Source organism: Mesoplodon densirostris, chromosome 5, assembly GCF_025265405.1.
Source record: "Mesoplodon densirostris isolate mMesDen1 chromosome 5, mMesDen1 primary haplotype, whole genome shotgun sequence".
In the NCBI taxonomy this organism is placed as follows: Eukaryota; Metazoa; Chordata; class Mammalia; order Artiodactyla; family Ziphiidae; genus Mesoplodon; species Mesoplodon densirostris.
Genome location: NC_082665.1, coordinates 102344303 through 102371173, shown reverse-complemented (window position 1 = coordinate 102371173; position 26871 = coordinate 102344303). Strand labels below are relative to the sequence as shown.

Genomic DNA, 26871 nt, shown 5'->3' with positions numbered 1-26871 from the left:
TTGCCTTGAATAAAGTTTCCGCTACTGGTACCCTCTGCAGAAATACCAAAATAACATTCTGGAAACAAGTGCCCCAATCCTCAATCTCAGAACTGTTTTCTTAGGACTGCTCTCCAAGAGAGAACTCTTGTAGCACTGTAGAATGTCACAGCAAAACCCTGACAGGCTCATTGGGACACTTTTAGAAACCTGCACTCAAAATAATATTAAGATGAAAAAAAAGAATGAGGCAGTTCTTTGCTCACCAATAAAATGTCTGTGTGTGTGTGTCTTTTCTTTGAATTTCTTGGAGAGGGAAATGGTATGACACAAAAAGAACTAAGGAATATACACACTCAGTGAGTATTTCACTGAGATATACAAAAATACCACAAAAGAATTGTGCCACGTGAGATATATGTTCATGATTGAATGTGTTAGCAGTAAAGGAAATATAGCAAACCTAAATTTTACCAATTATGTTACCAAGTATTTTCAATTCCCCATCCCCGTATCATCTAACCCAATTTTCATTGCCCAAATTTGTTTACATTTGTTGAAAATAAACCTGATTAATTTAGTAAACTTTTTACAAACTACAATAAGCATTTATTAACTATTTAGAAAAGATATTTCTATATATTTTGTATATCTATGAATATTGCATATCTAATCTAAAATACTGTTTGAGACAAATTCTTCTATGATGCTTCTTTATCATGCTCAATAATGTTGAAAATCTTGGGATTTCATTTTTAAGCTGAAGTAGATAACAAAAAAATTTAACCTTAAATGTTTACATTGAGTTTTTAAATTAAAACCAATCCAAATTAAGTGACCTATAGTAAATTAATGGCAGTGGAAGCAGGAGCGTAAGTTATTGGCATACTACATGATAATGTACCTGTGTATTTAGTGAAATATTATATATCATAGCACAACTCTGTTGGGTATTAAGATTTCATCTTAATATTTCCCTGTGTTGCTCTTTGAAATAAAATTACTACCATAAAAACCTCTTATCATATTGATGTGTTTAATTTACTCCATTGGCTTATAATTTGCAAAGTACCAAGATTAAGGTAGTATTTTTGTACTACTATTGGAAGCATGCCTTCCCTTTTTCACATTATTAAACTGTATATTTGTGCAATTTTAAACTATGTTTCCAAATAAACTTTCTCTGTGGCTTCAAGGTCTTTTCAGAAATCTTTCAAAATGGGATATGGGGATCAGAATTGCTTCAAGTCAAATGGAATCCAATTTGTACTACTGGTTAAAAGGTCCTTTTATTGACTATCACTACCTATGATTTTGCACAAGTTATCTGGAAATAGGAAATGCACTTTTAGATACAAAACAAAGATCTTCCTCCTTTGTTAATTTTTGAAGACTAAAATATTATTTAACCTGAAATTGGATTTTGTGATTTTTTTTTAGAATAAAAGTATTAAAATATACTTGTTTTAGGGTCTTTTTTTTTTGTCAAATATTTGAGCACCTACTAAGTACAGGTACTGTTCTAGTGCAGGACAGTGGAAATTAAATCAAATCAAGCCCTTGAAGAGCTTAGATTTCTGTGAGAGCTCAACAAATACTTTAACAAATAAGAATGCCACGTGCTGCAATGCAAAGTGCTAGAAGAACAAGGCAAGTAACGTATGAGAGTGACTGGGGCTCCTTCATCTACAGGTGGTCAGGAAAGGTTTCTCTTACCTGACATTTGGGCTGAGATTTGAACGACAAGAAGCCAGCCAAGTGGAGTTGGGGACAAGCTCTCCCTCTTCACTGCCCTCTCTTTCCACCTGAGGCAGCACTTAACCTTGGTGGGATTCTCTTTTCTCTGTGAAAGCAAGCTGTACCTCTTTCCTGTTTCACTGTTACTCTACGTGCAGTAAAGTTCCGTCTACCTAGTGGTGAACTGCGGCTCCTCTTCCCACCTCTTGCATAACTCAAACCCTTTTTATGCCTCCTATGCCCCGCCACTTTTTTTTTTTTTTTTTTTTTTTGCGGTACGCGGGCCTCTCACTGTTGTGGCCTCTCCAGTTGCGGAGCACAGGCTCCAGACGCGCAGGCTCAGCGGCCATGGCTCACGGGCCCAGCCGCTCCGCGGCATGTGGGATCCTCGCGGACCGGGGCACGAACCCGTGTCCCCTGCATCGGCAGGCGGACTCTCAACCACTGCGCCACCAGGGAAGCCCGCCCCCGCCACTTTTTAAACATGAATATTAACTTCCTCAAATAGCTGCTTCACTCCGTGTGTGTATTCAAAAGCAGACCAAGGTCTGAATAGTTCTTTACATTTCCTTACAGGGCGCCTTAAGGTAATACCTCACCTAGCCAGCACTTTAGGGCTCACAGAGGACTGACGTTATTTTTCCTTTACTTACACCACATAACCAATAATGCCGCCTGGTAACCATCTTATGGAATCAGAACTTTAGGCACCCATGGTTAATTTTAGTATTTTGCCCTGTGGAACTAAACTACTGATTCTCAGTAGGCGCCCTGCTTGAGTTTGCCCACTGAATTTAGAAAAGTGGAATCCAGGCAGTACAGCCTTCCCAGGCCCAGTTCTCTGAAAGGGAAACAGAAAGGAAACGAACATTTACTGAAACCTACCATGTGCCGGATTCCTTGGCCGGGTGTTTCTATTTTGCCGTTTTAACTTCAGCGGGCACCCAGGTCCTAAGCCTTTGCTCTACTGATAATTGTATCCAGTCCATAATTAATATTTCTGCAAATAATTAACATAATCAGCAAAAACTGTGCCAGGTGAAAAGAAGGTCTTAGAGATTAACAACAGACTAAAGAGCACATTTAATACTAAAAGAACGGCAAAAACTGACCTGGGAAACAGTAGGCTTGAGAGAAATTTCCAAGACAATGGCTAACACTGCTCATAGTAAAATTTGCTATCGGTTAAAAATTGATAAAGAAGAACAAAATCGTCTTGACAAAATTTAGATTTGCAAAATTTGACCTGGTAAAGCTGGACCCAGTGGGAATAATGGCTGCAAAGGGGAATTTGCAATAGCAAAAGTTATAATAGAGAAAAATTGACGAGGACTGAAAAACTGATGACAGGCTGTCCTTATAAAATTTACAGAATTGTTAACAAAGTAAGTTCATTAAAATAGAAAGGAAAACGTCAAAGTTTGGGAAGAGTTCAACTGGGTGACTCTTCTTCTCTCGCCTCAAATCCCATCTCCCACACACTCCCTCTTAACCGGGCATCTTGCTTCCTACTCTCCTAGAAAACGATGGCAGGAAAGAACTCCCAGACTCACGGCACTCAGTCTCCTAACCGTGGCATCTGCACTGGGTCTCTGCCTTCCTCCCATCCCCACACAGGTCTTCCAGGCCCTGCCTGAAGTCAGCTCTGCCTTTGGCACCGGATTCCATCACCTCTTGCCTGTTCAAGAACAGCAGATCAGCACTTCTTCCCTCGCCCTCCTACATCCTCCACACTGTACTGTTTGACCATCTTATTTCCCATATTTAAAAGGAAGAACTTCTCTCAGCCCCACCCACTTCCCCTATCAGTCACCACCCCACTTTCTTTGCTTTCCTCTGTAGCAAAACTCCCCAAAGAGTTGTCTGCATTTATTTTCTGCAATGCCTCTCCTCCCAAACTGTTCCCATGGAGACCACACATGACTCCAAGTGGATCAATCTCACAGTGAACTCATCTTACTTAACCTATCACATTTGGTCACGCTCACCTCTGCAAGATGCTTTCTTCACTTGGCTTCCACTTCCAGGCACCATTCTCTCGGTTTCTGTGCACAGTGGTGACTACTCGTCCCAAGTCTCCTTTGCTGGCTCATCTTCTCCCTGACTTACGTTGAAGGGCTCAGTCCCTGGACCTCTTCTATTTCCTGTCTCCCTCCACTGATGATCCCACCCACGCCCAGGGCTTTAAATACCACTTAGAGGGCTTCCCTGGTGGCACAGTGGTTGAGAGTCCGCGTGCCGATGCAGGGGACACAGGTTCGTGCCCCGATCCGGGAAGATCCCACATGACGCCGAGCGGCTGGGCCCGTGAGCCATGGCCGCTGAGCCTGCGCGTCCGGAGCCTGTGCTCCTCAATGGGAGAGGCCACAGCAGTGAGAGGCCCGCGTACCAAAAAACAAAAAAAAACACTTAGATACCAACCACTCCCAATTTGATATCTACAGTCCAGACTTCTCAAAGTCCAGAGTTGCACATGTCCTGCTTCCTACTCAACATCAGCCACGGAGGTCTAACAGGCATTTCAAACTCAGCATGCCCCAAACCGGACTCCTGACCATCTTTCCCCTAACCTCATCACACCCTCCTACCTTAGTTGACTGCAACTACATTCTTCAATTGCTTAGAACAAAAACTTCAAGGGCAGCCTTAGCTACTCTCATTCCCTCATACCCCACATCCTATCCATCAGGAGATTCTATTGGCCTTACGTTCAAATGTATCCAGAATCTGCCCATCTGCGCTACCCCCACTGCTACCCTCCATCCCTCTGAACATCACCCTCTCCCCCTGCTTACCACAGCAGCCCCTACTCCTGTCCTTGCCCTCCTGTCATCTAAGCTAAACAAAGAACAACCTCCCTGAAACTTTGGTCATTGCTCTGCTCAAAACCCTGTAATGGCTCCCCATTCCACCCTAGAGTCAAGCCCTTCCAATGCCTCCCGGGCTCAGACGATCTGGCCCCCTCTCTCCTCCTCTCCCACCAGTCTCCCCCACTCCTCCCTCCCTTCTAACCACACTGGTCCCCTTGCTGCTTCTCTGACATACCAGATACTTTCCCACTCCGGAGCTACTGCTCCAGCTTGTCCCTCTGCCACGCATATCCTTCCCTTAAACATGTTTGGATGACGCCTTCACCTCCTTCAAGTCTTCTTTCAAATCTCACCTCCCAGTGATGTCTTCCCTGATCAGGCACTCCCCTGAGTACCTGATTTCGTACCTCAACCTGCACCTCCACCACTGATCTACATCTTCTTTTTTCCATAGAACTCAACAGCTTTTAACATATCATTTACTTACTTCTTATGTTTAGTATCTGCCTCTCCCTGGTAGAAAATTAACTCAGCAAGGGCAGAGACCCATATCTACTTTGTTTACTGATACATCTAAGAAAAACAATGCCTAGCACATAGATGTTTAGTAGTTATTGAATGATGAACCATGCTATACAGATTAACAAAATAAATTTGCTTAATGGAATTATCTCCAGAAAAATACTTTTGAAAAAAAAAGTCATCAATGTTGGTATAATTATTTAAAAAAAATTTTTTTAGACTGAAACAATGGGTCAAAACCTCCAGAGAGTCAAAATGCTATATGGGTTAAAATGATGACATAAAATACCACAGTAAAAATATCCTGTGTCCACCAGACTTTCAGATGCTTTACATAACTCATCACAAGTATTTATTCTGCCCACTGAACAGATGAGAAGACTGAGTCTCAGGATATTAAGTGCTTACCAAAGTCACACAGCTAGTCTGGGTTGGGAACAGGATTTGAACTTGTCTATAGGCTTCTACCCTGGCCATCATCCCACCCTGCCTCCCGACCTCAATGAAAGTAGATTTTTAAATAACTGCTTGCATGGGGATGAGAATTACTCACCATTTTCCTGTTAAGTTTCTCCACTGTGACTGAAGTTTGCCACTGACGACGTTTGAAAAGCTGGACCATGAGTTCAAACGGCACATACACACACTGGTAAACTCTCCCACTGGACACGATGGGATACATCAAGTGAATGTAAACAGCAGCTGGCTTGCAAACACTGGCCTAAAAGTTTACAATTCTCTGAATGGTAAACAACCCCTCACTATCCCCCCATCATTTCCTTCTCCTCTTATTCCTTCACCGAAACAGATGGCACAACACTGATGTCAGTCATTTCACTTGGATTTTTAAAAATACATTGGTTCATTCTTTTAAAAGTTTTAAGCACTGAACAAACATATTTTAAGTAGTAATTAGCCTATATGGTAAGCAAAATAAGCACCCCCCCCAAAGACATCCACATCCTAATCACCTTACATGCCAAAAGGAACATTGCAGCTGTGGTTAAGTTAAGGATCCTGAGATGGGAAGATTATTCTGGACTATCTGGGTGAACCCAATGTAATCCCGAGGGTCTCTGTAAGAAGGAGGCAGGAGAGCCAGTAAGGAGAGGCCAATGGAAGCAGACCCTGGGGTGATGCCAATGATGTCAGGAGGTCATGAGCCAAGGAATGCGAACAGCTTCCCGAAACTGGAAGAAGTAAGGAATGGATTTTCTCCTACGGCTTCCCTGCCAACACCTTGCTTTTAGCCCTGTGAGACCCATTTCCAGACCTCTGACCTAATAAATGTATTGTTTTAAGCCACTCAATTGTGGTAATTCGTTTACAGAAGCAATAGGAAACTCATTACAGCCTAGAAACACAATGTCATAAAAATGCTGAAATCCCTTGATGCAACTAGTGCTGACTCTGCTTATACCTGCATTAAGGAAGCCACCAGCAAACTGAGAGCCAGGGAACCACAGAAAGGTCTCACAATTGATTCCAATATTCAACTTGGCACCCAGTAGAGAAAGACAGCAGACTCCCCCCTGCCCTGCCCCTCCCTCCTTCACAGAGCTAACATGGTGCCATCGATGATATTCCACTACCGATGGGACCTGGCAGCCTCGGGGCCACACAAAGAAACCCTGAAAAGAAATAAAATTAGTCACCGTCTCAAGTTACCTGTTCCACTGATGGATAAGAACCTGCAAAAGAAAGAATCGGTTTACATGGCATTTTGCAAAAGAAAACAAACAAAAAAAAGAGAGCCATAAAGGGACCTCAGATTGTGAGAATAGCTTTTAATTTTAAAACAATTGAAGCAATAAATCATCCATCTCTCTTTCCATCACAGGCAAATAGTCTCCCAAAACATTTGAGATATTTTAAACTACAACTGTGATTAGTGCAAAATAAACACAAACTCTTTCAGGCGCCAACATCAAAATCTGCCAAGCAGACAGGCGCGGGCCACAGGATCAGCCTCAGCTGAGGCCAGGAGGAGCGGCCAGATTTGCATGGTATTTCAACACACCCAGCTCTGAACAGACAAAACAATACCGGGGGAGGGGAAACCACAAGAGAATGTTGCCCAAAGTGAAACAAATCTGCCTAACACACTCATGTGGCTAACATCTTGGCACCTGGAAGATGCTTGAAAAATAAATGCAGAGTTGGCAGCTTCTAGACAAAGCTGAAGGAACAGGGTTTGGGCTCATTTGCTTTTGGTTTTTAATTGGGGTCTTATATATATATTGGTTCTTATGCAGAAAAATCTGCTTTCTGGAAGGTATTCTGTGTCTCACATTGCTCCCAACTCCAAAAAAAATGTTTGTGCTGCTTCTGTCTGTCTGGATGCTTCGCAGAATCCCCTTCCATACCTAGGGCACCTCACTGCCTCCTCACGTCACCTGGTCTGGAGACCACTGTCCAACAGAAGTACAACTCGTGTCTAATTTCAATTTGTTTGGTAGCCACATTAAAAAAAGATCAAAAGGAATAAATGAAACTTTAATATCATCTTACTTGATGTATCTAAAATATGGTCATCTTGGCATATAATCAATATAAAATATTGACGCAATATTTTACATTCCCCTTTATTGGTACCAAGCCTTCCAAATCTGGCATGCATTTCCTGTGCACAGCACAACCTCAATGTGCACAAGCCACATTTCCAGAGGTCATTAGCCACATGTGGCCATGGACAGCTGTACTGAACAGCACAGATCTAGAGAATTATGACACAAACTCTTTCAGGATGATTTACTGAATAGGGAATCTCCATGGCATTGTGTGGGCATCTTACACATCAACTTAAGGGTACAGAATCTTGTTCTGTAACCTAAGATTTTTGACCTTAGGTGAAGGATAGAATCACATTTTATCTAATCCTATCCCCCTCTCCTGCCCCCAACACTGGCCATCTCCCCACTGACGGCCCACACGGATGATGTCATTTAGCAACAGTGATGCCTACCAGATGAAAAGACATCCTTTCTGTGGTAGAAAGACTTATTTGAGGATCATAGCTATAACTCAACTAGAGTAAGATAATACTCCAGAATGCTTACAGAGTTAGCAGAAGGTAGTTCTGAAGTTTGTCAGGACAGGAGGTGTTTTAAATATATTTTTCATTTTTGAGGAAGATGGTAACAAAGTACCTTACCGACTGGGAAGTGGAGAGTTTCAGGAGTGGGAGGAAAAAATGGGATAATCACCAAAGAAAGTAATTACCCAAGAAACTGGGACTAGAAGTTGGGGTGGCAAACACTAAAAATGAGGCAGGTTCTAAAGTGGGGTGCGAGAGCTGTAACAAACCAGAACCATAACATCGAACCTCTATGTGATCCCTCGCGTCTTACATGTCTGACCAAGGTAGTAACTGCAGGAAAATAAAAATAGAACCGAATGTTAGGGCAGAAAGGGACTTCTGAGCTTACCTGGTCTAACCCACTCATTTTAAGGAAAAAGGCCTAGAGAGGTAAAGCGACTCGGCCCCATCCCACTTAGAAGTGGAGTCGGGCTACAAACGCAGGTGCTGTCACTATGAATTGCAGGCAAGGCTCCATCCAGTTCAGGTCAAGGGGAAAAAACAATGTCGGGAGTGGCAGGCTCAAGCTACGCCCTACAGCCCACGGTGAACACGGGGCAATGGCAAGCACATTCTCTTGTAGGTGGGAGAAAACAGCAAGTCAATTCAGAACATTAAAGCCATGTTGACATAAAATGGCATTAAAACACAACTCTTCTTTAAGAGTCCTTCCTCCATACTTTTTCTCCCCTTGAAAAAAAATCCCAATCTGAACCAAACTGGATTTCTGATTAGTTAGTTATGTGGGCATTTAGATCAACGGACAAAACAAAAACTTTGATACGCTGTATTTTCCAAAGACACACTCATCAGGATTTTGCACAAATGGATAACAAAAGATATTTACAGGAAGAAAGTGCTCTCTTTCACACATACACCCACACAGTGAGAATTTTCACAATTACACCACCACAACTCACACAGAAGACGCCTAACAGGCTGATGATCAGTTGACAAAATACACACATTATTCCAGTTTTCAGTCATAAATAATCTCATCTACATACATGTGTAAAATTAAGCAGTATATTCCACACTTCGATTCCAGGGAAGCCTGCCTTGAATATATTAAGATACACATACAAATAACATTTATAAGCATGAAAGAAAACCAATATTTGCTCGTTTTCCCAACTCTCAATCTGAAATAAAGAATAGCACATATACAAAATTTTGCCTTGTAGAAATAGCCCTTTGTCTTGTGAGGCGAAAAAAAAGGCAGCCATATTCCACTTTCTTTCGATAGGTTTAGGTATCAAAAGGGCTAAATTTCTTTTTCTGCTTAATGAATTAAGTAATGTGTAGCCTGTAATCTTATATACTGACTTTACACCATTCACTTTGCAAAATTTTATTATAAAATTTTTTAATTTGCTCAAAATACACATGCCATCTTTGTCCACATTTCAGTCCAAAGCCCCAATCCCCCTCCCACCCCCAGAAAAGGCCTTCACTTTGTAATAGCGGTGAAAAGAAGTCACTTTTGATGTGTGTTTGGAGTCACTATTCTATGGTACTCAGCCCTAAGGAAACGGGACTCCGTAAGGCTGCTTAGCATGGGGGTTTCTGCAGGAATCAGGGACTCGTGTCACCGAGCAGGGCTGCTTTGGGGTGTCCAAGACAATGTGAAAAGGTGACACCAGTGGGCACAGTTTAGTAGAGAGTTACTGTCCCATGAGCTCCCTCCTTCTGTCAATGTCATTTGTTCCCGAACTGAAGAAAACGTCAGAGGAGAGAAGAGAGGAAGCACGCTCTACTAGGGCCCACCCACTGGGCACACCACCCACTGCTCTTCAAAGGGTCAGCGTATCAGATCTCACCAGATCCTCAAAGCACAGTTGGAAAGAGAGGGCAGGGGTCATCACACCACTGTGCACATATGGAAAGATGAGGGACTTGCCCAGCTACGGGCTGCACCCAGGTCCACGGGCCACAGGCCTCGGGCTCTGCATCCCTTGCTCACATCTCCTGTGAAAAGGGTACCAATCATAACCAGAACCCTGATTGTTCATAACTCACATGTCAGAATCCAACTTCCGGACTTCACAGAATTGTGGAATTCTGTGCTGTATTTCACCCAGTTGGTTCTACTTTATTTTCCTAGAGTCTCCAGGAAGATCCTTTCTACCAATCAAATGCATATTAAGCAGACAGCAATAATTCCTTTTTTATTTGACTGAATAATCTGAAATAGAAATTCCAGAGACCCTAGCATTTGGTACAGAGCAGTAGGAAAATTACAGAGCCCTATCGTTCCACTTTTTCATCACATCTGAAACTCTGATTTAATCCCAGGTTGCAACTAAAATGCTGAAACACCGAAATGGAAACGATGGTCTTTCATGATGTCATATAAAGTTTCTTTGCATCTGAAACCCTTAAATTGCTGAAGACCACACTGTTGTTGGTCACAGCAGATAAGCAGTGAAGGCAAGTCAGGAGGTGATTAGCCAACAAAGGGCAGAGATGAGACTCTGACCCCAGAACACATAGAAATGAAGGCAAGCAAAGAGCTGGGGGATGAGAAAATTACAAATTTGGGGCACTTAACATGATTCCAGGGAGTTGTCATGTGTCACGGTAAGAAGAGACCAGCTATTTTAACTAACAGTACACACGACTATGCCTTGGGGGAAGGGTTGCTGAGAAACAGAACTCATCTACCTTTGGCAAAGAACAACACTGTGCTGCTGGGGGCATCTGCATTCATACGACCCAATGTCACAAACCCAAATGAATTCTGGACAGCACTGAAAGGGACAACAGCCCTTTTTACACCTGAAAATCTAAGCGGGGAACTAATTTTTTAAACTGTTCCTGAGTTAGAGTTTCTTTAAAATATTGACTTGCTTTTTCCAGCTATGCTTCCTACCAACTATTTTAACCTTTAAAAACCAACCTGTCACAGATTTTCTAGTTGACTATAAAGGTCTCACACTCTCAGCCGCATTCTCACACACATTCACACACTCGTATTATGAATTTTGATATGATTAAATTAAAAATATCTTTCATTGTAGATGTGCTAATCTACTCTACATGGAGAGGTCAGAAATCATTGTGTGTCATGAAAAAACTTAAGTCACAAATAAAGCCCAGCCCAGTTACTGATTTTCGATATGAAACGAAAGTGGGCTTTTTGGTTATGGTAGGTAGGTGACACAGCTGGCCCCATTACTTGGTTCCTCTGGAGGCCACTATCACCGACCCCCAAAGCAAAACAGAGGACTGGCGGCACTTCCTGCTTTTGATGTGCCAGTGGCAGATCCCCCACCAGCAACAGGAATACTTTTTTTTTTAACCATCCTCTTCTTAAACATTTATAAAAAGAAAAATTATCTACAGTAGTGTATCATCACTAATAGAAATTTCCTCCCAGTTCTACTTCAGAAGGCGTCAAATGATGTTATTTAAATAAACTATAAATACCCCATGTATTCCCCCATGTCTGGCTGTCCCAACTTCTTACTTTTTTTTTTTTTTTTTGGCAAATTAAAAAGGTGTATGGCTTCTTCTCGCCAATTTGTACGTCTGAGGTTTAGCTTGGTATCCTGCGGTAAAAGTACATGTAGCCCAGGTCTTTAGGGGGCCTTTCTGAGGCACAAACTTTGTGGTCATTGTAGATCACCCATCTGAAAACAAAAGACAGAAGCATTTGATGGATTTAAGTCAGTTCCAGGAAACTTTGCAGGAGAAAGTTACTGCACCATACTTAAAATAATCAAGATGGTTTAAGATAAACCAAACTCAAGTCTGTTGTATAAAAAGAAACAGAATGCTGGTGGGAAACTACAACTGCTTTTTTATTCTCAAGTTCAATCAAAAAGTAGTTCCGGGGCCTCCCTGGTGGCGCAAGTGGTTGAGAGTCCGCCTGCCGATGCAGGGGATACGGGTTCGTGCCCCGGTCTGGGAGGATCCCATATGCCGCGGAGCGGCTGGGCCCGTGAGCCATGGCCGCTGAGCCTGCGCATCCGGAGCCTGCGCGTCCGGAGCCTGTGCTCCGCAACGGGGGAGGCCACAACAGTGAGAGGCCCGCATACCGCAAAAAAAAAAAAAAAAAAAAAAAAAGTAGTTCCTAAGGAGCCTCCAAACATTTCCACTTGTAGAAATCCATAGATGGCCTCAGAACTTCAGTCAAAGAAGTATGTGTTTTTTTCAGCCTTAGGTATAAAACTAGCTAAAAATCAGAAGTAAATAGATATGCAGTGAACTATTATACAACTATTAAAATGTCTTTGAAGAATATCTGGTAAAGTAAGAAAATAATCACAATATAATATGAAGTGGGAGAAAGCAGGTTACAAAATTGTATGTACTGTGTACAAACTTTAAGCTTTTAGAAAAGTTGTAAATACAGACATACACATACTCTCTCCCAGTGAAAACAAAGGGAAATGTATCAAAATACAGACAATGGTTCTCTCTAGGCTTCCAAACAACACATTCTCTGTATGTTTTTGTATTTTACAAATTCCTTATAATGAATTTCATGGCTTTTAAAATTATAATTAAGCTATTTTTCTTAAGAAAAGTATTTTTAAAAGAGCTATCATGCTTGGTAATAAAAAGGATTCACTATAAATCAAGATCCTGTGCTCGACTATTTTATTAATCAAGTTGAGAAGACAAGACTAAAAGACACACCAAAAAGGAACACAGTGGATTCCTGACTGGGAACTGGTCACTCCTGCAGTATGAGGTCAGCGTCCTACCAGGAGAGGGCAAGGTTACGTGTTTCTCCAGGGTCCATGTGACCCAAGCACTGCCTCAAGCAGCGGTGCTGACCCACAGGCCAGGCCACTCAGTGGGAACTCAAGGAAGGGAAACCAGTGGGGCCCGTGGGGATCCAGCCCTGGAAGAAGGTTCTGAAGAGAGCAGCGGCCTTACACCCCACAACTGTCTCATTCCTAGCTCACCACACACCTAACATTTCTTAAGAAGCCAAGGGTACAACAGGGCAAACACTGGGTGTTGGAGTTACCAAACACAGGATACCCAGTCAAGTTTGAATCTCACATAAGCAACAAATACTTTTTTTTTTTGAAGCTATTAAATGTTTATTATAGGGTAAGCAAATACATAAAACATGTCAGGTTTTGGATCCAATGTTTTAAATAAACAAATAAATACAAACATAGTCCTAAAAAATTTAATATCTGAGCTCTGTCTACTAGAAGGCCATTAGCAATGAATACCCCTAAACAGCAAATCTTGGATACTAAGCACCATTCCTCACTAATAGAATATAGGGTCAGTTAGAGAAGTGAGTATTTCTGTATATAAGGCAGGGAAATTACAAGAAAAATATGATATATCTTAAAAAGCAAGGAAGCTTTCAAAGACTAATTTGGGGACATGTCAAAAGACACAGATGAAAAATTGAAGGAGCTCCCTGGCCAAATTTAGAACAATTTAACCATTAAAATGCATTATGATTGATTGTAATACACTAAATATATAAATATATGTAAGTACATACGGATGCCCATAAAGAAATAAAATGAAAATAAATGACATACAAATCCTTACTAAAGAAATGGTAAAGAAAAAGAATCAAGCTTATATCTTATTTTCAAGGGCAACAACAAATACTTTTTTAATACAAGTATGTCCCATGCAACAGCTGAGACATATTTATACTAAAAAGTTATTCATTATCTGAAATTCAAACATAATAGGGCATCCTGGTTTTCTTGTTTTGTTGGCTAAACCTGGCAGCCCTGGGGAGGTTCCAAATATGGACACACATTCCGCTGTGGGATGCGTCTTTACTTTGGGAGGTCCCCTTGCTATGACAGTGAAGAGTGACTCTGAATACTAGCTCTGACACAGTTGCAAACGTCAAGCTATTTAGCCTGTCTGAGCCTTAGTGCCCTGATGTGTAAAATGGCTTTAAGAGTCTATCCCTACAAGACCATTATGAAAACCAAATGAGATAACATATGAAACACCTAGTGGAGTGCCTGGTACATAGTAGGTCCTCAATAAAATGTAGATATTATTTTACCTTCTCAAAAAGACTCACCTTCCTTCCTTTTTGATGTGACAAACATAGTGTCCACTCATTGTAGATGTCCCCATGTGACTGATGAACGCAAATAATTCATACACTATGAAAGAGGAAACAACTCAGTTACAAGGCAGCATTTCTAGAAATCAATAGCACTTCTGACCAGAATTTAAAGCCAACAAGAGTGTAATCCAGCAACTGTTTAGAATGAAAGACAGTCTATTTACTTACTGAGAACACACCCACCTACCCAAAGTGAGAGCAACTTCAACCTGCAAATTCATAACAAAGCAGGACATGAACTTTACAGCTGACCTTAAGCTCCTATCTGAAAGGGGATTAAAAGCCCCACAGCCCAGTCTGGTGGCAAGCTCATGGGTCTAAAAAGGTAGTCCCAGCTCCATCACTTCCAAGCGGCATGAGGGTGGAGAAGTTGTTTCATCTCGGAGCCCATTTCTTCACAGAAATGAAAAATCCACCCACTTCACAAGGTTGCATGAGGCTTAAATGAGCAATTCAGACTAAAATACCACACAAATGTCAGGATTAGGAGGAAGACAGCAGATAGGTGTTATCGTTTATAGAAAGGGATAATGCTCAGAATATGTGTCATGTGATTTCTGACTGGCGCATGATTATAACCTCTATGGGACCAAATTTCAGGCTTCACGCCTTCTGAACAAGGAGATATATAGCCTCTTGGAGCTTAAGATGGATGTTTATTCTCTAACAAGTATCTCCTGTCATCTTGCACAGCATATGCTGTACCAAATCCACGGTGAATGAATTTCAGCTCATTCCCCCACCCACCGCCCCCCAGCCAATCCTAGGCTTGCACAACACCTGCAAAGTGGCTTCCACAGACTGGCACCAGTGCAACTCCGCCAACTGCTACAGACTACGACGAGACAGGTACAGAAACTGAGTTAGCGTTTACAGACTCTTATAATAATTTGCGAGGAATACTCATGTCTGTTGAATCTAATTAAGGAAAAAAATGGGCTTGCATATTCATTGTTTTTGGTACTCACGTTCTGTTGTATTTTACAAGTGTACTGGTTCTGGACGGACCCTCTTCCTCGCTCCTCCCTCTCTCATTCTTTCTCTCTCTTGCCGTTCACCAATGCTCAGCCACATATTCAGCTGTGAATCCCCAGTCCTCATCTTAGCCTTCAGCGCATCACATACTATGGACAACCTCTCCTGCTTCCCCAAACACCTGCCCCCAGGACATGACTGTCTTTTTGTTTTCCAGGTGCCTCACTGGCTTCTCCTCTTCTCCTGACTTTTAAACATTGGTGACTTGGGGCTCTGACCTCAAGCCTTTCTTCCCTCTCTATCTTCTCTCTCTCTCTCTCTCTCTCTCTCTCTCTCTCTCTCACACACACACACACACACACACACACACACACACACACACACACACACACACACACACACACCCTGTACATTCTCATCCTCTCTCTCTCTGCCACCTCCCCTACCCCTTCCCTCTCTGGTTGATCTCATCCAGTCTCATGGCATTAAATGGAATTATGTTCTTAATTTCATTTCCAGAATGTTCACTGCTAATGTACAGAACTACAATTGAATTTTGTATATCGGTCTTGTTTCCTGCAACCTTTCTGAATCCATTTATTAGTTCTAATAGTTTTTAAAGTAGATTCCTTAGGATTTTCTATACACAAGACCATGTCATCTGCAAACAGAAATAGTTTTACTTCTTCCTTGCTTATCTGGATGCCTTTTATTTCTTTTTCTTGCTTAACTGCCATGGCTAGAACCTCTTTCACAACGTTAAATAGAAGTGGCAAGAGTGGACATCCTTGTCTTGTTCCTGCTCTTAGGGGAAAAGCATTCAGTCTTCACCATGAAGCATGATGTGAGCTATGGTTTTTTGGTAGGTACCATTTATCAGGTTGAGGAAGTTCCCTTTCATTCCCAGTTTGTTGAGCATTCTATCCTTAGCTTTATCCATCTCAATTCTCCCAGTAACTCAGGACAAAATCTGGACTCCTCTCTACCACTGTTTACACACATCCAATCCATCAGCAAATCCTTCAAAAATATATCCAGCATTGCCTTCAAAATATATGCAGAATCCAACGACTTCCTACCACCTCCACTAGTAAGCCCCAATCCAAGTTACCATCATCTCTTGTCTGTATTATTACAATAGCCTCCCCTCCTAACGGGGCTCCCTGCTTCCTCCCTTACCCCTACCGACCACTCTCAGTACGACTGCAAATCTCACTCTAACAATGACCTATGAGGTCCCCCCACCTCCTTCCACTCTCCCCCTCCACTCCAGCTCCTCCGGCCTCCTGGGTTCTCCTCAAACACACCGGCTACTCCTCTCACTGACAGAGAGGGCTTCAAGCCCCACACCTACGGTCCCTCTATCTGAAACTCTTCTTTCAGATGCCACATGATCCACTCCTCACTTCCTCGAGGTCTCAGATCAAATGTCATCTCAGAGAGGCCTTCCTTATAAATAGCAACTCCTCCTTCCTTCCACCCCACCCTCACCCCAACCTTGTTTTACTGTTGTCCACGGAGCTCAAAATAACACCATATCACATACTTATTTGTGTATTTACTTACTGTCTATTTCCTTTTATCCCAGGCTAGAACATAGCTCCATAAGGATGAGAAGTTTGTTTGGGATTTTGGGGGGGATTCTTCTTTTTTTTTTTTTTAGTTTTATAAACTCACCAAATATATATTTTTTAAATTTCATTTGTCTGTTGTGTTTACTGGAATATTCCAGACACAGAGAACAGTGCTTAGCATGCAGTAGGCATGGCTCCCTTCACCCCATGTCCTCACTTGTTTTTCTATCTTTTCATATTGTATACATTTTTATAAACCCCCTACCAAAGTATAAATTGGGGTATAAATTAGTGAAATAATTATTTTAAAAAGAAATGAATCAGAGGGGACTGCCTTTCCCATCATTAACTAAGTTTTTGTCGCTAGCTATCACATCAGCTGACAACCCCCCCAACACACACACCAAAAAAAAAAAAAAAAAAAAAAAACAGGTTTGAAAGAGAAACCAGGCAAAAACTGTTGTGAATGACAATCATTTTGCCTGGCACTTAGTGATCCAGGGACACTACCCTTGTCGGCCCTCCCCAGTGCTCCCCATCACTAAGAACCCATCCCCACCCTAGTAAACAAGAGAGAGTGTAGGCTGAGACTTTTTCAGGTTCCTAGACCCTGGTTGGTTTTTAAAGCTCTTTAGGAATAATTTTATATCAAATTCCCAATCTTCAGTTTGAGAGATATGGGGATGGTCTCCCACAAGGTGGCTGCCCTCTTAGAATTTTCATGGAATGAAGAGAGTATGTGATCCTCCGACGAAGGCTTTTCCCTCACAAGAAACTGTCCCCCAAAACAATGCCTTAAATAACTGAACAGAGTATCTAATGAGCACTTCTCACCATAAGCCAGGGTCATTTCAGTGAAACATTGCTCAGATACCAACAAGCCAACACATTAACAAAATAGACAGACATAGAGAAAAGAACAAATCCATACACTCAACACATCCAAACATGTCATTAAGCCCCCAAAGGCATTTTCCCCTCTTTAGTTAAAAGCAATTAATTCACGTGTATACTCAAAATCATAAAAATAAAGAAAAAATATTAGCATAAATCTTAGTCCTATAATTAAAATTAACTGTGTTTATCAATAGAAGTGACCGCTCCATGCATTATTCAAGGCCTCCTGCTAGGAACCAACAGCAAAAGAGAATCTCGATAAATCTGCAAAAATTCAACAGGTAAGAAATCTCAGTTTATCTTTGTTTCCAAAGAGAAATCAAGGTGAATAAACCAGACAGGGAAGCCACTGCTGATTCTTCTAGTTCCCAGAGGTCTCCCTCCAAAAATAGCATCACCACACTCTCAAAAAGTACAGAGACCTCTTTTTATATAGATAGAAAAGGCATTTTTAAGCAAGGTAAATCAGTTCAAAAATGTTGACTTGTAACCAAGCAAGAGGACCCTATGGGGCCTTCCCAGGACAGACCGCTCCCCATATCCTCTGCTTTAGCTACTCTCTGTACCTAGACAACAGTATTTTATGCACATTTCCGGAGTTGTTTTATAGATGTGAAAACTCCGCACCAAATGGCAGATGTTCACTACTTGATGATCATGAGCACATGGCCCCCAGGCCTACTGGAGCCTGAGGGTTGATAATATTAACCCCTGTGACACCTCCATGTTGCCTCACCATCAGCCAGTCAGAGAACTGTGCACGGGCTGATCACATAACCTGCGACACACCTCCCTCACCTGGCTTTTAAAAATGCTTTGCCGAAACCTGTTGGGGGAGCTCGGGGGTTTTTTTGAGCATGAGCCACCCGTTCCCTTGCATGGCCCTGCGATAAACCTTTCTCTGCTCCAAACTCCGATGTCTCGGTTTGTTTGGTCTCACTGTGCGTCGGGCAAAAGAACTTGCGCTAACAGACTTTCAACAGGGAAGCTTTCAAAGTACCCAGAAGAACTGGACAAAACTGCCTAAACCACTTTAGCCAATGGAGTCCCTCTAATGAGCCAGAATTAAACTGTCTGAAACTAGCATCCCCACTTCCCTCCCAACAAAACTCATCCTTTTCTGAACTTAGGAACATGTTCACAACCTTTCTAATACAAAGAATTTTTTAACATCAAAATTTTACCACCTCCACCCAACATAATAAGGGATTGAACTTGATTTTATTCTTTGAGAAAGCACTGTCAGAAAAATTACATGCAAACTTGGAAAGTAGAAGGGGTAGGCAGAATGCCCTTTTGTATCATGTGGAGGAAAGGCCACCCAAGGATGGTCTAGGGTAGGAACTGGCATACGATGCCCCAGAGGCCAAATCCAGCTCACAGCCTGTTTTTGTGCTGCCAAGAAGACAGGGGGGAAAAGAGGAGGACAGAAATATGAGACGACAAGTGTATGGCCCATGAAGCCTGAAACAGTTACTATCTGGACCTTCAGAGAAAAAATGTGCTGGCCCCTGGTCTAGGGGAATGAACTTAGCTCATCTCACTACTTACTACTGATTAAAGAAAGCTTCCAAACTTAGTGAAGTTACTTGTTAAGTTGTAGATTTTTGTCTGGGAAAGATATCAAAAAATTCTCTCCAGTGGAATATATACAGACATACCTCAGAGAGATTGTGAGTTCTGTTCCAGACCACTACAATGAAGCAAATAACGAAATAAAGCGAGTCCCATGAATTTTTTTGGTTTCCCAGTGCATATAAATAAAAGCTATGTTTACACTATACTGTAGCCTTTTAGGTATGCAATAGCATTATGTCTAAAAAAGCAATGTACATATCTTAATTTCAAAATATTTTAAAGCTAAAAAATGCTAACCAGCATCTGAGCCTTCACCAAGTTGTAATCTTTTTGCTGGTGGAGGGTCTGAAATATTGCGAGAATGACCAAAGTGTGACACAGAGATACTAAGTGAGCAAATGCTGTTGGAGACATGGCGCCAAGTCTTGCTTGATGCATCGTTGCCATAAGCCTTCACTTTGTAAAAAACACAATGTCTCTGAAGCACAACAAAGCGAAGCACAATAAAACGAGGTCCACCTGTGTGGATGTTGCCTCCCATTTCAGTTCTACAAGGATCAAGCCAACAGCCACTGCAGATGCCCCCTCCAAAGTTTTCTTGGAACACTGATCTGCTTTTTGTAACAGACTGTAAACTTTCTTTAACTGTTAAGTAATCTGTTGTAACTTTCTGTATTTGCCTTTAAAATCTTTTATTGTCACTTTGATTCAATGAATAGATATTGTTTCACAGTGACCTATGATCCTATTTGACCAAGTGTTTTAAAACCATTTGCTATCTTTGACAAAATTTCCCAAGTCAAATTCTAAATGAAATTCTTTTGACCTCTAGCTAACTTTGGGATGCTTCCAAGGGCCCTTGAAACAACCCAAAGAGAGGTATTAAACTTATTAGACTTACGTGGTATGTTAAATTACATGGGAAACATTGTCAGATAAGTGGTGATAAACCTTCTTAGGTTATATTATATGGGTAAATGTCATTAATATAGATATTCCAAAAATTATATGGAATTCCTAAAAATCTGGTATATCCTGGTATAATGTTACCAGTCATAATTCTGGTTATTATCTTAAAATGTTGTATGTCCTAGAAATAACCAAGTTTCTTATCAGTTGCATTATATTATGTTTAACCATGCCATTTTAAGTCTTTTATCATTGTGCTACCGAGTCCAAGCTCACTCTGCTCACTGCACAACAGGCCAGTAAGTCAGAGACACGGTGCTGAGGCAAGGAATACGACTTCATTCAGAAAGCCCGCAGACCGAGAAGACAGCAGACTAAAGTCTCAAAATAACCATCTTATCAGGGTTTGGATGCCAGTTTCTTTTATAGCACAGAGAATGGGAGGAGATGAGGAAGTAACGTAAAAAGTCCATACGTTTTGCAAATATCGCCTGGAATGGCCAGCCTGGGGAGGGGATGTGTTCATTTCTTCTTTCTTGTAGCCATCCACAGGTGGAGAGGGTCCAGATGTTTGACTGAACAAAGGTACTTTGGGTTAACATCCAGGCAGAGGGGCAGGGTTCCCCGAGGCAGGCCATTATGTATATAGACAATATCCTTTTAGTGAACAAAAGCAGCGGAAAGCAAAGGTTAAAGTAAAAGAAACAGATCCAACACGTAGTCAGGTTTGGCTCTTCCCTGTTACAATTCCCCACGGTCAATGTCCATTCCACAATCTTGTAGAAGAACGGGTGACAAAGTCGGATGGATCTTCCTGGGAGTGTTCGTCATCAGTGCCAGTGTTCCAAACGTTGTTTCTTTTGTTCCTCTCTGGAAAGTGTCTCCTTTACTCCTGTAGTCTTAAAGTATTCACAACCTAAAAGTTGAGAGTTATGATCTATTCAGCGGGAATTCTGAGGGCTTCAATCCCAGGAGGCAGCATCTCAAGTTAAGGAATTTAGCCCTTTTCTATGGATGGGAAAATGCACTGAAATCACTCCCTTGATATGCACCTCGGCTATCTGGGGCCTGTATCCTATATTTTCATACCCTGAGTTTCCTCAGGGCTCACGGCTCACGTTGGAGGGCTGCAATCACTAATGACTGATGTGGCAGGAAATATTTCATTTCTCAGATCCTCTCCTCTTGCTCAGGATTTTGACCAATATTGGGAGACATTTCATGACCAAATTTGTCCCACGGCACTGGGAGGCTCATCCCACATCAGGCGAAAATTCTTGATATGCCACTCCAGATGCTAGTTTTCGGATTAGGCCCTATTGATAACTAAAGATTCTCTGGATCCTCTATCTAAATATGATCCAGGAGACATTTTCCCTTGTTGCTTCTTCCCATACCTAGAATCACACTATTACAATTACTTTATGTTATAAATGTGACCTATTTCCTCAAGACGTTTAGCCATATAAGTTTTGTTGGAGGCCTGGTTACGTACTGGGTACTTTAAGAGACAACAATCTTATAAAAATAGACAGGATATAAGTAATGCAGCTAGTAACACTGACAGAGTGTAGCAGGGAGACACAAAGCACAAACAATTGGCTTACAAAGGTATAATTTACCAAATTACTGCAAGTCATAACTAGTTTAAGGGGAAGGTTTTCCTTACATCTGGAAAACACAGATTTAAACCATTTTTCAGACAGAAACCATAAAAATTATAACCATATTCACCAGTTTACTCAGTCTTATGTAACTAAACCCTTCTTGTTAACAGCTTTATGAAGCCATCAGGTTTCCCATTAGAATTCTTCATTTCTTACCCAGTTCACCACTATGGTCTGAAAGTCAGAAACTTGTATTTATCCAAAGCGCCTTTCTATAAATCTTCTTGAAGAGGAAGCATTTTTTCAAAGGCCTCAGAGTGAAACCATAACTGTCTATAATGACGAAAGACTTAAGAAGGCACATTTAAATCTGACTACAATGCAATTGACAAAGTAACTTGGTTACTGCTGTGACATGGAACACTTTCAGATAATAACTAGAATTATGACTGATAACATTTTACCAGGACATACCAAATTTTAGGAACTCCATATAATCTCTAGAATACCTGAATCATTTGCCATACAATATAACCCAATAAGATTTATTACTTATTTGACAACACTTCCCATGTAATTCAACATACCAAGTGAACCTAATTAGTTAATATCTCTCTTTGGGATGTTTCAGGGGCCCTTTGAAGCATCCCAAAGTTAGCTAGAGGTCAAAGGAGCTTCATAATTTGATTTGGGAAGTTTCCTCAAAAAAATGTCAAAAGGGTTTAAGACAGATAGGATCACAGGTCACTGTGAAACAATAGTTATTCACTTAACCTAAGTAACAATAAAAGATTTCAAAGGCAAATATAGAACAGATCACTTAAAAGGTAGAGAAACTTAAAATCTGTTAGCAAAGGCAGTTCAAAATCTTAAGAAACCTTGTCTTCTTAACAAAGAGAAAAGCCACATTCAAGTTTTGCAACAGCTTACTCTTAAAATTTATTTACTCAAACTTATTTTAAACTTAGTCAATCCTGACCATGAACAAAACTCTTTTCTGGGGGTCCACTTTCCATAAACCTTCCATCACTTAACTCATTTTAGCACAATTCTAACTTTCAAGTTGTCTAATATCTGGAGATATTAATTTTAGATAGACATTCCTAAAAGATAATTATTTTTAAAAGTTCACCTAAAGCTCTTATCTCATTTGCATTTTCTTAAAAGTTTCTTCACATCAAGTTACTTTCCTTGCTGACAAATTTGCAACAGATATAACAAGATTTTATTTAGCTTATATTAAACCTAGGCACAATAAAAGTATTATACCTTATGACTCTAATGACATGTCTATATTAATTAGATCAACAAACATTAATACTGAATATGTCTCAGTTCACGTGAACCTGAAACTCATTTAGCTTAATTTTTCTTGTATTTAGAATTGTTTGGTTTATAAGCACTTACTTTTCTTTAAGCCAATTAAATAGAGCTCATCCACAAGTCAACCTCAGCAATGTTATCCAAAGACAAAGACACATACAAGGACACAAGCACACAGAGACATCATAGTTCTCATTTCAAAATTTCAGCCCTGAGTCAGGTACAGCAACGTAAAACCCATCAGTTTACAAAAAGAGGTTGGATTAAAATTAGGTTTCTGGCAGATGGAACAAATCAAGCTCACTTGTCTAGATGGCTGAATTTTTATAGAAAAGACACTTAGGTTTTTTATTTAGCCTTGACAAGTCAATTTCTAAATTACTTTACCGTCTTTTCAAAGTTTGCATTTTAAAAAGATGGCAGAGATAAGGGTTCCTGAGAAGAGCAGATAGGACATCTGCATCTCAAAGATACAGGCAAGTTTTTCCTAGGATGACTTTGTTTCCCCTTTATTAAATATTTACAAGCCTCTTAAGATAAATAGGGAAGGTAGTCAGTCAACTTGCTCCCCACTGTCAAAGTTACCTGCGGCTCCTGCGGGGAAATTAGAATCTGATGCCTCAAGTCCAAGGGAGTCCCCCTGGCCTCTTACAGGATGTCAGCGCAAGGGAAACTGCCCTGCTGCGGAAGCAGCTCCCAGTCCAAATTGGGTGCCCTGTGGAGTCTTAGCTGGTGATACTAAATCAGGCTCCTGTGCTCCAAGGGTTAACAAAGGAACTTCTATTTGATACCCACAGGTAGGGGAAACAGGAGGCAGTGAATATCATGGCGGCCTGGGGGGTGGGCAGTTGGAACAACTGCCGGTGCAGCCTGCTCTTTTGCAAAATACTTCTAACTGCGAGATCCTGTAATAATTGAGTGAGCCATTCAGGGGCCATCGCTCTTCTGATCCTACATATTGGGTCCACATCCTATTACAATGGTACATCGTGTCTTTCTTAGTCAGAGGCTCACGGCTATGTTTAGCCCATTTATCTAATATACGCCCCAAAGGGCTCTCCTTCGGGATGATTGGAGTATTTCCCATTTTTTATAAGTTTGATAACACCAAAACTCAAAAGACGCAAACAAATTCCAACACAAAAGGCCCCAACAAATTCTAGCATCGATGCACACAAAACCAAGACCAAAACCAACGGTTCCCGAATCAGATGGACTTACCCTACAAAACTAACAAATTAGTTCCCAAATCGGGTAGACTTACCCTACAAAACCAACAAACTAGTTCCCTACTGAACTGGTCCCAAATCAGGTAGAGTCTGACAACAAGTCCCCCCTCCAACAGGGTACCCCAATCAAACAAACTGGCTTATCCCGTAAAGGAAAAGCCTAAACTGAGAGGGGAATATGTTCTGGGTGTGCACGCTGGAGCGACTTACCCTACAAACTCGATTTCCCCAACTCGTGACACAAAAGGATACACAAAACCAAAACAAGATCAAGACCACAACCAACGAACCGGTTACCAAATTGGGTAGACTTACCAATCTCTACAAAATCGAGTCCGTGGACTCACAGAAGTGGGTTGGTTCCTGCTTCAACTGCCAAGTGCTGGGGTAGCTGGTACCGCTTCAAGGAATTTTGAAGGGAAGACCCTCAGGACAAATGGTCCTGGCAGCAGCCAGGGCCTTGCCCCAATGTTCCCTGACCAGGCCCCCTGGCCAAGCCAACAAACTTGTTACCGAGTCCAAGCTCGCTCTGCTCGCTGCACAACAGGCCAATAAGCTGGAGACAAGGTGCTGAGGCAAGGAGTATGACGTTATTCAGAACGCTGGCAGACCGAGAAGGTGGCTGAAGTCTCAATATTTTAAATATTTTGACCAAAATCTCAAAATAACCATCTTATCGGGGTTTGGATGCCAGTTTGGATGCACAGAGAGGGGGAGGAGATGAGGAAGTAAAGTAAAAAGGCCATAAGTCTTGCAAATATCACCTGGAATGGCCAGCCTGGGGAGGGGATGTGTTCATTTCTTCTTTCTTGTAGCCATCCACAGGTGGAGAGGGTCCGGATGTTTGACTGAACAAAGGCACTTTGGTTTAACATTCAGGCAGAGGGGCAGGGTTCCCCGAGGCAGGCCATTATGTATAGACAATATCCTTTTAGTGAACAAAAGCAGCGGAAAGCAAAGGTTAAAGTAAAAGAAACAGATCCAACATGTAGTCAGATGTGGCTCTTCCCTGTTATAACTGTTTTACTCTGATGCTTTTACAAAATGAAGATCTTCAAGAAGATCCATAAAAAGGACTTTTTGACAAATATAAGTTTCTGATGAGTTTTAGATCATACTACTAAACTGGGTAAGAAATTACAAAACTAATAGAAAACCTGATGGCTTCATCTAGATCAACAGGAATTAATCACATGGAACTGAATGATAAATATAATTTATAATTTTATGCCTTTTTGTCTGAAATATTAGTGGCTTTTAATCTTTGTTTTCCAGAAAAACTTTCCTCTTATGCTAACTATGATATACAACATGTTGATAAAGTTTACCTTTGTAAACAAAGATGAAACATTATATTTTTCTACCTGATCGCCCCAGGATTTGGCTTCTCCGGCTGGCTCCTCTGGACTTGATGGCTTACTGCAATCCAGATTACAACTAGTTATGCTAATCATTGTTTTAATTTGTTCTCTCTTTGTTGTTTCAAACTGTTTATGTTTTGTATTTCTCTGCTGTACTATGACCTTATTAATGTTACTAGCTATATTATGGATATTCTATTTCATAAGATTGTTGTCTAGGGACTTCCCTGGTGGCACAGTGGTTGAGAATCCGTCTGCCAGTGCAGGGGACACGGGTTCGAGCCCTGGTCCGGGAAGATCCCACATGCCGCGGTGCAACTAAGCCCGTGCACCACAACTACCGAACCTGCACTCTAGAGCCCGTGAGCCACAACTACTGAGCCCGAGTGCCACAACTACTGAAGCCCGCACGCCTAGAGCCCGTGCTCTGCAACAAGAGAAGCCACCCAATGAGAAGCCCACGAACCACAGCGAAGAGTAGCCCCGGCTCACTGCAGCTAGAGAAAAGTCCGCGTGCAGCAACAAAGACCCAATGCAGCCAAAAATAAAAAAATAAACTTTTTTAAAAATTAAAAAAAAAAAAGATTGTTGTCTCTTGCATTACCTGACGTGTAAACAGGCCCCTGACAAAATTAATGGTGGCTAAACATCTTGAGGCAACTGATCACATATATAACTCTATATAGAATAACTGTACTAGTACAACTCTAGATATGGAAAGAACCAATAAGGGAAAACATTTCCTGGATCGTAATAAAGTAGTAAGACAGATGATCCAGAGAATTTTAGGTTATCAACAGGGCCTGATCCAAAAATAGCATGTTGAATGGCCTATCAACAAAATCCTCATCTGACCTAGGCATGAGATTTCCTAATACCGTGGGACAAATTGGTCACCAAATGCCCTCCAAACCTTGGTCGAATTTATGACCAAGAGGGGGTGCTGTGGAAAGGAATGCTGTCTGCCATTCCAGCTCCACACAGATCAAGCCTGCATCAGCCACTGCAGCTACCCCACCATGGTGCACCCTGAGGGGAAATCAGGATGGAGAAAAACAGCAAGCTTTCTGTGCTCTGGATACTAGTCTTAGATAGACAGTTAAGATGCCTATCTAAGGAATAATTTCAATGAGCCCAGACTCTTGCATCTTCCCCTACATAGGCAAGTACTAAAATCATTAACTTGAGATGTCTTTTCTTTGTGATTAGCAGTAATCT

The 26871-nt window shown here is 41.4% G+C and overlaps 1 protein-coding gene across 2 annotated transcripts in view; it reads right to left on the bottom strand.

The window, feature by feature from the left end:
* Positions 1-6820: 6820 nt before the first annotated feature.
* USP13 (ubiquitin specific peptidase 13) overlaps positions 6821-26871 on the bottom strand; it is a 123465-nt gene continuing 103414 nt past the window's right edge. The window contains exons 20-22 of one of the 2 annotated variants that reach the window (XR_009532593.1): positions 14153-14237; positions 11597-11759; positions 6821-8418 (exon numbers count right to left, since the gene is read on the bottom strand). Coding sequence is in view for 1 of the 2 variants with exons in the window: in XM_060099178.1 (XP_059955161.1) it covers positions 11666-11759; positions 14153-14237 (179 nt within the window). In the remaining variant the exon portion in view is untranslated. Of the gene's footprint in view, positions 11760-14152; positions 14238-26871 lie in introns of both variants that reach the window. The other variant, XM_060099178.1, reaches the window with a different exon arrangement.